We start from the raw sequence: 14,662 nt of genomic DNA, 5'->3' as shown, positions 1-14,662 counted from the left end.
ATTTTTTTAGAATTTGTATTCCATTTTGCCTACTTGATTTGCTTCATTTTTCTATTTTCTTCTTTCTTCATTTACGCTCACTATCTCATGTGTTATCCAATGATTTCTACTACCTCTTTTCTTCTTGCATATTTCGTTCTCTGCTCTCCTTATTATTTTTTTTATGAAAGCTAGCTATTCGTCTTCTACTGTATTCCTTTCCTTCGTTTGAGTAAGTCGTTGCCTAATGGTCTCTTTCAAGTTCTCAGTAACCTCTTGTTCTTCAATTTAACTAGTTTTAATCTCCTCATTATCCTACCTCTTGGCAGTTTCTCCACTTTTAATCTGTAGTTCGTAAACATCTAGTCCTGGAAGTATTCTGCAGTTTAAAATGTGGTTTCGACCTTCCGAGTCTTCAGATCTCCTCTACGTATTTTACCTTCTTTCCTGATCCTTAAACCAAGTCTTTGCATGGATTAACGTAAGATTCACCCAAAATTCTGCCAGGTTGCTTCCCCTTTCATTCCTTTTTCCCACGTGATGTTCTTCCCGTCTCTTCTCTTTCCTTTTACCGAATTCCAGTCCCCACCAAATATAATTCTTCGTCTTCCTTAAATATCTAAATAATTTCCTTTATCTCACCATACATTCGTTTAACCTCTTTATCATGTGCGGAGCTAGGAGGCCAATGACTTGTACCTCTGTGGTTGTTGGCTTCATGTCTTTTTTGGCTACGACAGTGCGTTCAGTTTTCTGTTGATAATAACTTACCACATCCCTATTTTCGTATTGCTTTCTTGTCCTAATACTGCAAATCCTCTGTTTCGTCTTATATTTATAAGCCTCTACAAACCTGATCAGATGTCTTTTTCTTTCTACCAGAGCTCATCTGTAATAAGTTAAGTTCAATCTATCCATTCCCCCTTATAAACTGTAGAACGCCTACAAAATTAAGATACGTTACATTCCAAACTCAGTCTCGTAGAGTGCCAGTATTGTGTTTCCTTGCTTATAACACGCCCGAAGATCCAAATGGCGGCTATTGAATCTATCTGTCAATCACACACACGCGCGCACACACAGAGACACGCGCGCGCGCTCGGTTAGAGGCGCCATGCCCCTCCCGCCTGAGGTTCGAATCATTCCTCCGGCATGGGTTTGAGTTTCGTGCTAATCGTAAGTTAGTTTAATTAGTGTGTAAAGCTAGGGACCGATGACCGATGACCTCAGGAGTTTGGTCCCTTCGAAATGCGCACACACACACACACACACACACACATATATATATATATATATATATATATATATATATATATATATATATATATATATATATATTGTGTGTGTTTAAGTTAAAAGTTGATTGTAGTTAATCTGCGGAATAAGGGAACTCCCAAAGCGTTGAGAACTAGGTAAGCAGTGTAGATAGGGCGATTAAATTTTGCAACATCTGGACATATGTCCGGTTGTGTAACATTTATTTTGCACTCCTAGTCATCAAACGTTTCTTATAACAAACAATGTGTTAATAGTAGTGTACTGAAAGTGCTTGTACGACACAGCAGTTTCATCTGTTCATTACACTGACTGGGAAATCGCTTCAAATTTTTAAAAAGGAAATGCATTTCGAAATGACGATGTACGACTCTCTTAAAGATACAAAACAACTGTATTGTAATAATGAACAACAATAACGGGCACATAATTATATTCGTAATCTAATGTGAAACGTTTGCTAGAAAGTGACTCAGACGACCTTTGGTAAAGTTAAAATTAATGTGCGATGGTTTGCTTGATTCCAGGCGGTCTGCGACGCTGCTTATTACCGTGTGGGTGTGCCCATTGGCTACTTGTTCCCCACTTTTATATTGGAACAAGTGGACGGATGGTATCATCTGCGAGGTGGAGGCTGTTGTTCCTGTAGAGTTTGTGACGGCTATAGGCATGTTGACGCATGCCAGTATCATTATAACCGTCACCGTTATTCATTACCGTGTTCACAGGTTCGTCCCACACTTTTCATAATGGTCGTAATAAAGTGTCTGTGTAAGTGACAATAGTATCACTTCACAAGTATATTCACTATTTGGTTGGGTATTTTCGTGTAAGTTGTCCTTTTATTTCATTAAATACAAAGTGAGGAGAGAAAAGTGTAGATAAAATGTTCGAAGTGGAATCTGGTGCAGTATCGAAAGCTGATTCGATGTGTTATCATCGATTAAGTCTCACTGGTTTCAGTCATATTTCTAACATCCGACCTCGATGTCTTCGACTCTGTTCCGCTTCTCCGGGTCTCTTCGTTTATCCGTACATAGCTTGGACAAGTTGTGAACAACCAAGTATGTTTACCTCATTTCCAGAAACTGTTTCGTGAATTATCTGGTAGGCACTTAAGTTAGATTATCGTTACCGATTTTAGAAGATCTGTAGAAACGTTAGTAGTCGTTAGTGCGTTTGCGAACATCATGATGCTATGTTCGTCTTTCGGTATGTCGAACCTGACAGATTTCGAGCGTGGAAGGTTCACATGACTTGGCGCCCATTGAGCATTTCTGGGTTATGACTGCTTGGCAGCTTGTTCATTACGGCACCGTTGTCGATGCTTTGATAATTTGGGTGGAAACTGAATGGCGCTCTATTCACCAGAAGCATATGCAGATTCTCTTTGATTGCCTACCATTTCATTTAAAGCACATCGGAATTCGTAGCTTATCGAATTCTCATAATCAGACTATTTATTGTTTCGGCATCTCACTAATTTGGCTATTGTTATATACCTAAACAGTGCTATACAGTTCATTTCCGTTACAAGATTAATTCTTGCTGTTGGTAGGTTCACACACATTAGTACAATCTTTTAAATCAGTAAAGATTCGAGGACCACATATTCGAGAGACTTATTCAGAAGCAAAACGCCTGTTAATTTTTTCCTCTCCCTGAATATATTTCTTCATAAACTGCGAGGCAGATCAGATCCTCTGTGTCAAACTCGTCTTACGTGGTGCGAAGATAATTGAGTTTTGTTAAAAGAAACGCTACTGCGGAATTAAACTTCCTTTCTGGAAAGGACACTTCAGCTCTGGCTGAAACATTTGCCAACCATATGTTTGCTCTCAGTTCAGCAAGGCATGTTGTGAGTAGCTGTGTGGAGTTTGGAAAATGTGTGAGTGTTAGTGACTTGTGAAATTTGTGTGGATACTTTACGAAATTCGTCTCCTGTGAAAGGCCGTAGTTGCAGCTCGAGCTTTGCTCCAACAGTATTTTTCATTCACAGATATCTTCCTTTAAGTTGTCCGCAGATCATGCTTTGTGCTCTCTGTATTCGTTCTAATTTTGTGTCTTATATGAAGAGACGGAAATTTCAAATTATCGTTAACGGTTAACAAAAGTCAAAATCGTCACACAAGCTAGTGGCTTGTAGCAGACTAATGGTCGTCAATCCGGAACTTCAATCATACATTACTTTGTGTTTGTCTGTAGTAGCGAACTGTACTTTTAACCCCAACGAGTTATCACTGGGGAACTGGTTAGCTGATTATCCTCGCATCTGACGGGTGAAACAAGTATCTCAGGTGGCTGAGTTATTAACAATAATACATAGAACTGAAAACACGTTCTTTATAAAGTCAGTGGATTATTGTTCTTTCTCAGTAGATTAAATTTAATTATTTACGCACGACTTAGCGAAACTACTAAATTTCAAATATATTGTTGTCATAAAGATATAAGAAATTTACTTTTATTTTGTTGATGTATTTAACCTGGCAATATCAGGGCCAACAGGCCCTCTCTTACATCTAAATTCTGCTCATTTAACGTGACATTCATTATGAAAAGCATGTAATGATTTACTTCTAATACATAAGGAACAGTCGAATGAAAATGAGTAAGATGGAGAAAAAGTAAGCAAACTGCTTATTATTTCACAAGTGAGCGCCGTAACTGTCAATTAAGTTATCCCTATGTCGATGTCTTAATAGAAAAATATTTGCAGTAGTCTATGGGACCATGATCGTACCGAGGCATCTTACAATGCTACAACATTTTCGCTGGGAAGCCTTTACACATCCTCCATACAGTCCCGATCTCTCCCCATGCCATTTCAATTTTTTTGGAGCCCTGAAGAAAGACATTCGTGGCCGTCGATTTTCTTCGGACGAAGAGGTGCATGCCTGGCTGCAATCATGGTTCCGTTGGGAGCCGCAAACGTTCTTACACGGAGACAGTAACGGACGTGTCTCACATTGGCACCCTGGTGTTAGCAGTTATGCCACTAACTTTGGAAGTGATAAAGAGTAACTTATTTTTTCCAATCTGTTCCGTTTTCATTTGATGGCCCCTTATAATTATAACATTTAGAAATTCCTGTAGTGCAGAAATAAAGCGCTGTTTAGATTAGTTCGCCAACGGCCTCGCCGCAGTACTAACACCGGTTCCCATCAGATCACCGAAGTTAAGCGCTGTCGGGCTGGGCTAGCACTTGGATGGGTGACCATCCCGTCTGCCGAGCGCTGTTGGCAAGCGGGGTGCACTCCGCCATTGTGAGGCAAACTGAGGAGCTACTTTATTAAGAAGTAGCGGCTCCTGTCTCGGAAACTGACATACTGCCGTGAGAGCGGTGTGCTGACCACATGCCCCTCCCTATCTGCATCCGGTGAAGCCTGAGGGCCGAGGATGACCCGGCGGCAGGTCCTTACCGTTGCGCCTTCATGGCGTTTTCGGATGGAGTTTAGTTTTTTAGTTGTAGATTAGTTCAGCAACAATAAAGATATATAACTGGAAAGTCGAATTAAACTTCGGGTGCTAACAGCACTGAAAGTGTGAGAGGGAGTGAAAGACGGACACAGCATTAACGGAGTTGAAGGAGAAGAAAATTGTGTGGCTGATAAAAAATTACCAGAAAAATGAGTGTAACTGAGAGAGGATGGAATCATTTGCTTTACTGTTTGTGAGAGGGAAAGACCGCCCACGAAACGATATTAGGGTGAGATATGAAAATCTTCTGCTTATTCTTAAGAGTAACTTTGTATTTCATTTTGTGCAGAGCGCAGGGTAGTTTCTTCCAAAGACGGACGGCTGCCATAAAGAATGAGTTTGCAAATTTTTATGTATGGACGCAGCTAGCGTACTAAATACTGGAGACCTTGTGTCTCGATTTTAATGAGTTGACAGGTGCTTCCCCTCTTATGCTAGGTACTGGGATGCATAGACACTGAGATTCCACAGAAGCGTACGTAGCGTACGGTAGTCACGACCGAGTCTAACCGCAACCAACATAAATGGCCGTATGAAGCAAGGACATGGTCAAATATACGGACGTTGCAATTGTAATGAGCAGAAGCATTCCTGTTTAGTTACAAAAGTCCAGTGATCTCACTTCTCATGCAATGTTCATAGCTTTAGTGGAGGTTCCGTAAGACGAGTGATTGCTCAGTATCACGTTTCACATCCACTGGAAAGATATTCATAAGCCTTTTGAGATTATAGAGGAAAGCGTAAGTTCTGAAGGTGTGGCGATAATACCTCTTTATGAACAGTAAAATATCTTTCTCTCTTTCACGGTATTTGAAAAAGGTTAGCCATGACGACCACTTTTGAGCGATATCAGTTCTATAACATGGTAAAACATATGGTTTCGTTAGTGAGGGTTTTTATCGTGAAAAATTTCGAGCAAAATGTCGACTTCCCATGAACAGTCTCCTCTGCCTCAAGGTAGCAAGGTTATTTATGGTAGGTTATGAGGGCATAAGAACTCTAGATGAAAGGCCCTAAACTAAGGTACTTAGCATAGAGGGTACGTTAATGAAAATTTTGAAGTATGACACTAAAAATCTTTTTATACAATAATCTTTATTATTTCATTTTTGGGGTGCCGTACCTCAATCGGTAAAAACAGAACCCTTACAGTATCTCTTTGTTGTATGTCAGCCTGTCCATCTGTTAGGACTCCTTTTCCTTGGTTATGGTTAGAGATAGTGAGTTGAAATTAATGTCAAATACCAAGGTATACGACCACTTGGCAATTTAAAAATTTAACCTTCTAACTCAGTATACTGAAAGATACGGTTATTTATGGCATATATTTCTTTACTCGGAAATTCACTCTTCAAAGCCTATAGGAAACTATCTGTTGACCAACAATCATAAAAATTGACAAGAAGCCTGGTTACACAATGTAAGTAAAGCAAAAAAAGAAAACTTAATTTTCAATTATATCACATAATTTTTTTTCAATAGTTTGTCCGTCTGTCTCTCTGTCCGACTGTTAAGACCCCTTTCTCTCAGGAATGTATAACGGTTTGAAGTTGAAGTTTACTTCAAATATTAAATCCCACGATCCCTTAGCGGTATAAAACATTTAAGATTCGAAGACAATGGAACCAAAAGATACGGCCATTTACGACGCTTATCTGATACGCGCATACTAACTATTAAAACATACAGATGGACTATCTGTATAAATAATTAAGTTCGTATCGAATCCTCAGAGGGCGATTCCTACTCGCATTTGTCTGTTTTTTACGTCTCAAATTCAATCCACAGGTTTATCCAATTCATCATCAAAGAAGAGAAAATGGCTATTAACCGTTTTCTGATATCGCCGTAAGTCGCAAAGTGGAAGGATCGTTAAGACAGTAAACTTAGGCATACTGATTTGTATCTGCAGACTTCAAGCACCCTCCATACTTTCCAGATAATGGCCATCCTTGAAACTCTTGTGTCTGATGGGAACAGCTTTTCAAAAGATCTGCGATATCTAGAATATGTGTAAATTTGAAGCTGGTGTTCACCACCTGTGACGTACACGAGGTTATGTAGCTCTTCGACGGCAAAACGTAAATTTGGTCGTACCAAAATTCATTTGCTTATACTTAATTTTCCCTTTCTCACAACTGCTAGTGACGTAAGAGCTTCCATATCTGAGGCATAAGAAAACAAATTTTTTACGTGGGTGTACAAAAGTAGTTCAAGAAATGCAATATTTGGAACTGTGGAGCTGAGTCAGAAGTATAATTAGCAGCCATTCCGCGGTGACATCATCTTCATCACGGACGAGGACGTATTAGCCGTGTCATGCATCGATAGAGCTGAAAATTCAGGACACAAAAAACAGCTTTCATGAAGTTTATAACTCACCTTAGTGCACTGAAACTCGTTGTCAAGACACACCAGAGAAGCAACATGTTGGAAGGTTAGTTCCATCTGACATTTATCATGCGATCAGATGTGGTTAGTGGGTATACACATTCGAAGTCGTAGTATTGCTGCGCAATAAACGTTAAATATCTTGACTAAGAATGACACGAGTCTTAATGATTATTTGAGACTTATATGGATGGTGACACAACATAATCTAAAACTCAGACTTCGCCTTTCCCAGATTTTAAGATGTTGCTCTGCACATTTAATTTTTTTTAAATTTTTCTGTAGGCCGTATATGAGTTGCATTTTGCTCATGTTCAATGATAGCTCCTTAGTGCAGCAGCTTTGACGCTGAGTAATGTACAACCATACCATTTGTAATAAACATGATACTAATATCATGGGTATGTTGTATGAAGGCTATTCGGAAAGTAAGAAACGATAGGTCGCGAAATGGAAACCACAGTGAAAATCAAATCTGTTTTATCTGCAGCCGTTAGCTACTCCTTCTAGTTACTTCTCTACACTGCCGCTCAGACTTAGACACCTGTCGCAGCGTTGTACCAAGTTTTCAATTCCTTCGTTTTAGAAGACAGCCGCCAGTGCATTTCGACATTTTTCTACTCTGGACTGCAGCTCGCTGTCTTTGTCATTATATTGTCTTCATAGCCAGCGGTTCATTTGAGCAGAGATGAACCTCAGAGTAACCATTTACGGGCTGTATTGTGGATGATCAAACACGTCCCAATGAAAACGCGGCAGGAGTACCTTCATTGCCCCTGCAGAGTGCATCTGAGAATTGTCGTGTAGAACGAACCGCATGGCACTTTTGTTATGTGGATTGCATAGCTTCAGGCGAAAGACACTACTTACTAGCCATCTTTACGTTCTCACTGTGAACTCAGAACTGAAAAGAGTGACATGATGCAATCAACGGGCGTAAGGACACAGTGCCCAACGCGTGTTTGCCACGCTTCATCCGATTTTCACTGTGTTTTCCATTTCGCGACCGATCGTTCCTTACTTAACGAATAACCTTCGTATTTCAGGGAACATCAGTGTAAGGTCGTAAATTTTTACTTGCGTGTGAATGACTCGACTCAAAACTATAAAAGCTATTTTTGTAAAGTAAATGTGTAAACTCGAATACCGTTGACATCACTTGAGTAGTTAGAAATACCATGTCACTTGATCGTATATTAACCAAGGTCATCAGGCACACTTATATGTGGGAGAAGTAGCATCTTATGACGAATCTGTGGTGCAAGTCGTCTTTTAGAAAACAGATCACTTTTGATCAGCCTAAATGCCACAAGATATATTCCTTTATTTTGTATCAGTCATTGAAGCTCGAGTATCTGGAGACACTTATATTCAATCATTAGTAGAATCAAACAACAGCAACAGCTAACTTACATCTTCCTCACATAATAACAGATAGGTATGTTATAGATAACCCCACCAGTATGTTATTCTTTATTAACTGTAGATAACTTTCAATTTTCATTGGACTCATCCCCATATAATCCAGCTGTGAGACAATTTAGAAAAATACTGTCTTCCATTGCCGATACTAAGTTCCTCACCTTCATACGACGTTTTAGTTCTTAGGCAATATTTGCTGCCTAATGTATCGTTTGCTACTGCAGGCGCAATCATCAGAGACCATGTAAACAGATATATACTCTCATGGGCGGTAACTGTTTCCTTTGCGGTATACAAAAACTTAGAACATCTTAGTAGTATGAAAGACCAGACAACTAAAGTATCGAAAAGATTAATATAGTGTTAACTGGAATTCATCGCTGTAACTTTCGACATATGGAGATTAGTGAGACCCATATGCAATCCATGCGGCAGATTAATGCTATTTCTCTGATCACGGGGAAGTCCTACAAGTTTTTAGGTTGTTTTTCTTGCTAGTTTAGACAAATGAAGAGCTGGTCCCCAGTCTGCGGCTCAGACAAACCCAAACATTTAAAACACAACAATACAAAGTACGAAATTTACACGATTTACAAATGGCACACACCATTGCTCCCACTTAGGTTAAGTGATGACTGCTGCGGCAGAAAGATCACACAGTCTCAAAGTTAAGTCCAAAGTAATTTGTCTAAACATTAAAACACTGCATTGCACGTGACACGACAAACAGAAGGAAGGAAATATGATCACACTACCAGTTTCTACATGTCATTAAGATCGCGGCATAGTGTTCATCTGTACCGAACTAAATTCTAAGACAAAAAAGCGACCCACCACGAAGGGATCATCCACATGTGAAGGAAATCAACAGATGTGATGTACGTGTACGGACAAGCAAATGATTATGATTAGAGAAAAACTAGATGATTTATTCGAGGGAAAGAGCTTCACTAATTGAAAAAGTCAGTGTCGGGTTGCTCTCTCTCTGGCCCTTATGCAAGCAGTTATTTGGCTTCAAATGTATAGAAATAGTTTTTGGATGTCCTCTTCAGGAATACATCGTCCAAATTTGTCGCACTGGCGTGTTAAACTGTAAAAATCCCAGGATGGATGGATGGCACTGTCAGCAGTGCTCCAAACTTTCTCAGTTGCTGAGAGATCGGGAGACCCTGCTGCCCAAGGTAGGGTTTGCACGAAGAAAAACAGTAGAAAATCTGTCGGCCGGGCATTATCTTGCTGAAAAGTAAGTTCGGGATTGCTCGCCTTGAAGTGCCACAAAACGGTGTGTAGAATATCGTCGTCGCAACGCTGTGTTGTAACCAAAGAGGTCTTGCTGTGAAAAGAAATGGCACCCCAAACCACCTCTACTGTTTGTTGGGCCGTATGGTGGGTGACTGTCGAGTTGGTATCCCACTGATGACCGCAGTGTCTCCAGGAACATCTTCTGAATGAAATAACATTGACTGGAGTAGAACTGTCTTCGAAATGAGTCCCAATGTCCAGGGAAGTCGTGCCTGGAGACGCCCCAGACAGCGGTGGAATACCATCCTGAATGACGTCCGCCATACGTCCCGACAACCAGTAGTGACGGTGTTGGGCGGTACCCCTTAAGTTGTCATCCGCGACACCGTTACACACAGGAGTATGTCGAAAATATTCTGCGCCCCGTGTTGTTGCCCATGATGGCATGCTATCCTGTGCTAAGATTTCAGGAATCGCACATAGCGAAAGTTTCTACTGCTTGTCTTCGTGCTTGCCAAACCCAACCTTGGCTCTCCTCAGCTGAGGAAATTTAGAGCATTATGAGCAGGGCTCTTCAACTTGATCGGGATTTGGTAATATAAAGCGCCAAATGGACAGAGATTTGTCACGATATTCCTCAGGAGGACGTCCAAAAAACGCTATCAGTCAACGCCAAACAGAATAATTGCGTTCATAAGAGGCTAAGGTGGACCATAGAATTACTGACTTGTTGAATCTATGACCCTCTTTCACTTAAATGAATCATTAAATTTTTTTTGAAATTGGAATCATTTCTTTGTCCGCGCACGGGTATCATATCTAAAGATTTCGGTTCCGTCCGAGCCATTCCTTTTTGGAGCGTCTTTTTTTTGTCTTAGAGTGTGTTTTCATTAGCACCAAACGACAGTTTGTGTTGGTACACTTGTCAATATCCAATGATTTACGAAAGATAGTGGCGTGAGTATTTGAGTGATAATTACTGATCCTAACTAAATAAAGGTTTTTCGGGAAAATAGAGCCTTTATTCGTATACAGATTTGATATTATTCCAGAGTGGATCGAATTGTTTCATGCAGTTAGTTTGCAGGTGGATTTCGCTGTCTGTTGCTTTCCTTGTGGACAAACTATTTGCTTCATTTTACATCAAATCTTCCCAGTAATTTAAATTTAGAGTACTTTGCTAGATCATTCTTCGTAAGGGAATTTTGACTGTTTCAGGGAGGCAGTGGCTGTGAAAAAGAGGCGGCGCTGCGACGAATCGCAGCAGGTGATCTTCACAGTTCGCTGCCCGGATGGCAACCACCTTTCTGCTCCGAGAGCCATAAATACTAAGTCTGCTAGAATTGTTCTATACGTGACGGGGGTGTACCTCTTCTCCTGGGCTCCTTATACGGTCCTATATATAATTAAGTCATGTGGCTATTCTTCTCCAGAAATTAATGTCATTTATCGTCTCTGCTTCTCGTTTGCTAACATAAATTACCTTATCAACCCATTCTTGTATTCGTGGAATAATTCTGCCGTTAGAAAATCCATCATTAGTTCTCTTAAATGTTTGGGTGTACTGAATAAACAGAAAAATGACGTAGGTAGTAGAAGTTCTTCATCACGAATCAGTAGTGCCGTTCCAAGCGGTCCTTCGGTACACTGTATAAGATGAGTGATTTCTAATTTAGGCTATATATCACCACAGTCAGAGACAAAAAGTATTTATTATTCCTGAGTTAACTATGTGTTTTTTCGGAATGAATTATTTCTGATTCGTGTATGACACAATGAATATCACACAATATCGAATAATAAAACTGAAAGAGTGCCGAAATCTAGTTTCCCGAAAAAACGGTGCTTCCTCGAAAGCCTTCAGTGTATATTGCGTATATTGCGGGAGGAGTTTATCTTTTAATTAAATGTTTGTCATAACTATAGAACAATAAATGTTATGCAACATTTAAAACCTAAACCGAAGTTTCTTTTTTAGTATTAGACATTGCTGATACGTTTTATATCACGACGCATTTCACCTAATTGCTGTCATATAATGGGTCTGCCGGCTTTGTCGAACTGTATGTAATCTGCGAACATCTAAAGATAGCAAATAACTTTTATAGCGGTGAATATCTTGGGAACAGTGAAAGATTATTGGCTGAAGATAGTTAAATCATTTGCGTTTCAATGTATATTTTCCATTCGATGAGCAGAAAACAAGAAGTCTACTCGCCCCAATAATAGTACATCTTGAAACAGTATTTTAACAGTATTATGATTTTGTTACAACTTGAACACAATAATAAAGAAATATTTTTCTATTAAGTTTCTAAAGTACTCTTTCTTTCACTATATATATATATATATATATATATATATATATATATATATATATATATATATATATATATCCAGAGAGGGCATCTAAAAGCTCAATCAAATAAGTGTTTTATCCCCAATTCACTTTGGCGAATTCTTTCACTTTATCCTCTCCCTAAAAGGACTGTGATAATATGGTGGTTTGCAAGAACACAAACAACGCATTTATTCCGATGTATCAAATCTGATCCCAAGCGAATATTCACTACAGAGAAAGATAAATTTCCTGAACTTTACGTAAAAACAAAGACATATTTTAAAATCTGTATTAAGCTTTTACGACATTCAGACGAAACGAGGAACGATAATAAGTATGTCTAAGGTTAGAAAAGTCAATCAAATTACAAATGTTAATGTTACCAGTAAACGGTTACTGTAATGATACTTTCCTGAGGCACTTAACTACTATATACGCAAATCGTCTATGTTTCCTTCAGATAACCAGATATATTTCCTTCGATGTACGTGATACATCAGCTTCATATGACAGGGAAAATTAGTTCAAATTCAGTATATCCAAGTTACAATAACATGGGCTCTAAACACTGACAATATAAGTGAAGGGAATCTGGTCTATGGTCGCTTACATGAAGCACAATATTGTACAATGACTTTTTTGTACAAAGTAATTAACTGACTAATATTGGAAAAGGACTACGGAAAGCTATCTCAACGACGCTATGGGAAAAGCTAGTGTGATGAAGTATAAACACAAAGTTACAACAAAGTTTTTCCAAAGTGATTAAAGTGCTGGAAATGAAACTTAAATTAATTAATGCAATAAATTTTATTCCAAAATCGTCTGATTAGTTGTTCTTAAGAAGAGAATAAACGGCTTTTACATTTGATTTGTTGAAATATTTATAATATTGCGTAATTATTCTATCTGAATTTTTTTTAATATTTTGTTATTGGGTAATTATTCGATGTGGTATTTTCTGATTGTTATTAATGTGATTAAAATTAATATGACACGTAGCTCTGATAGGAGAACAATTTAACGTCCTGCCCCAGACAAGAACGATTTTGATTAAACAAGGTGAGTATAACAATAAAAGCTTAACCGACTGGTTATTATTATGACATTAAAACTGGAAGACTAGTGTGCCTTCTGCAAAACAAAATTTGCTTGAGTTGTTTCACACTTAGACGGGGAGATTTAAAAATGGTATCTGACGCCAGTGAGAAAAAACATCAGCTCCCACTTAATGAAGTTTTGTAGCTGAACATGGATTGTTTCTGGACCTGGATTGTTCTAAGGACTTGCCCATTTCACATTGCAGCAACATACCTTCTCACAGTACACAAATGTTATATTATTTGTTGACTGGATGCCTGTCTTACAGGCACATTGAAGCATTCAAACCCTCTCATAAAGACAAACACTTAGGAGAGTGAGATGGGACATCTTGTTCACATTATATATCTTCTAAAGGTATTAGAAATATAGTATACAGTGGCGATTTACGGAGATCCTTAGATATCTTATCTTGAGAGCAAAATGTTGTGGATGTTACACAAAATATAACAGAGATGGCAGACCATATAATTTATACTGTGAAATAATTATTAAATGTTAATTTAAATGTTAATAGCAATATAGACATAAGAATAATAAGTTTCCTCAGAGATATATTTTACAGAAACAGTTGTATACTGATTCCTCAACATCTGTCTTGCTCTTTTACAAGTTCCCAGTTTTTCATTTTTCTCATCCGCTATCATACATTCAAGGAGATATTTCAAAAAAGTGAAACAAGTGTTAGCCAAACCTGGAAATCTCCATATTGCTTCGGTATGAAAATTTATATCTTCATACTACATCCGAAAGCAAACCTATTTTGTTGTATATACAGAAGTGACATTTATGGTCTTAAATGTAGTTAAATGAGTTCTTACATGGTTACTAGTAATTCAGATACTTCATATATACTCAGATCTCAGAAACATGAGGAATTAAAACAGAGGTCAGCAATGTCTCCATTATTCAGTGTCCGTATCGGCACTCCTTATGATTTTTATCTGTCGGGTTACGTAAGAGACAGCGTTTTTATCCCATCTATACCTTACACTCTTGAAAGTCTGCGACACTGCATTGTGAAGCTTTGAATTCGATAACGAGAGACCAGCTGCTTCGTGTGTGGGAGGAAATGAGCCACCATTTTCATATTTGTCGTGTAACACATGGCGCTCACATTGATTACATAAAAATTTGAAACTTTCTCTTTCCAGTAGCGTTGGAATTGGGTTTCTATTTCTTATAGTCTGGAATGAATAAATGTTTGAAATTTATTTCTTCGTTTTTAATATCCCTGTATGAATGAACAGACACTGCCAATGATCTACAGGAGTATTAAATTAATGAAGTGTATTAACTGACAAAGAAAAATTTTGCTGAACTGCAACTCGAACCTGGATTTCCTCGGTTTGGATATAAGTGCACGTGATAGTATTTTTTACTAGTTTCAGTAGTTATCCTCATTTAGATCATGGCACAATTTTTTTATAA

The 14,662-nt window shown here is 38.5% G+C and overlaps 1 protein-coding gene and 1 pseudogene across 1 annotated transcript in view; both read left to right on the top strand.

Moving 5' to 3' along the window:
* The window catches only part of LOC126298992 (melanopsin-like), a 179,194-nt gene extending 166,211 nt beyond the window's left edge, over window positions 1–12,983 (top strand). Inside the window, exons 3-4 of the mRNA XM_049990619.1 lie at window positions 1,782–1,982; window positions 11,008–12,983. Of these exons, the coding sequence (XP_049846576.1) occupies window positions 1,782–1,982; window positions 11,008–11,449 (643 nt within the window). The 3' untranslated portion in view covers window positions 11,450–12,983. The remainder of the gene's footprint in view (window positions 1–1,781; window positions 1,983–11,007) is intronic.
* LOC126299799 (5S ribosomal RNA) lies at window positions 4,382–4,499 on the top strand (annotated as a pseudogene).
* Window positions 12,984–14,662: the final 1,679 nt, after the last annotated feature.

The sequence above is a fragment of the Schistocerca gregaria genome, chromosome X, assembly GCF_023897955.1.
Source record: "Schistocerca gregaria isolate iqSchGreg1 chromosome X, iqSchGreg1.2, whole genome shotgun sequence".
Lineage (NCBI taxonomy): Eukaryota > Metazoa > Arthropoda > Insecta > Orthoptera > Acrididae > Schistocerca > Schistocerca gregaria.
This window is presented reverse-complemented; position numbering and strand designations above follow the sequence as displayed.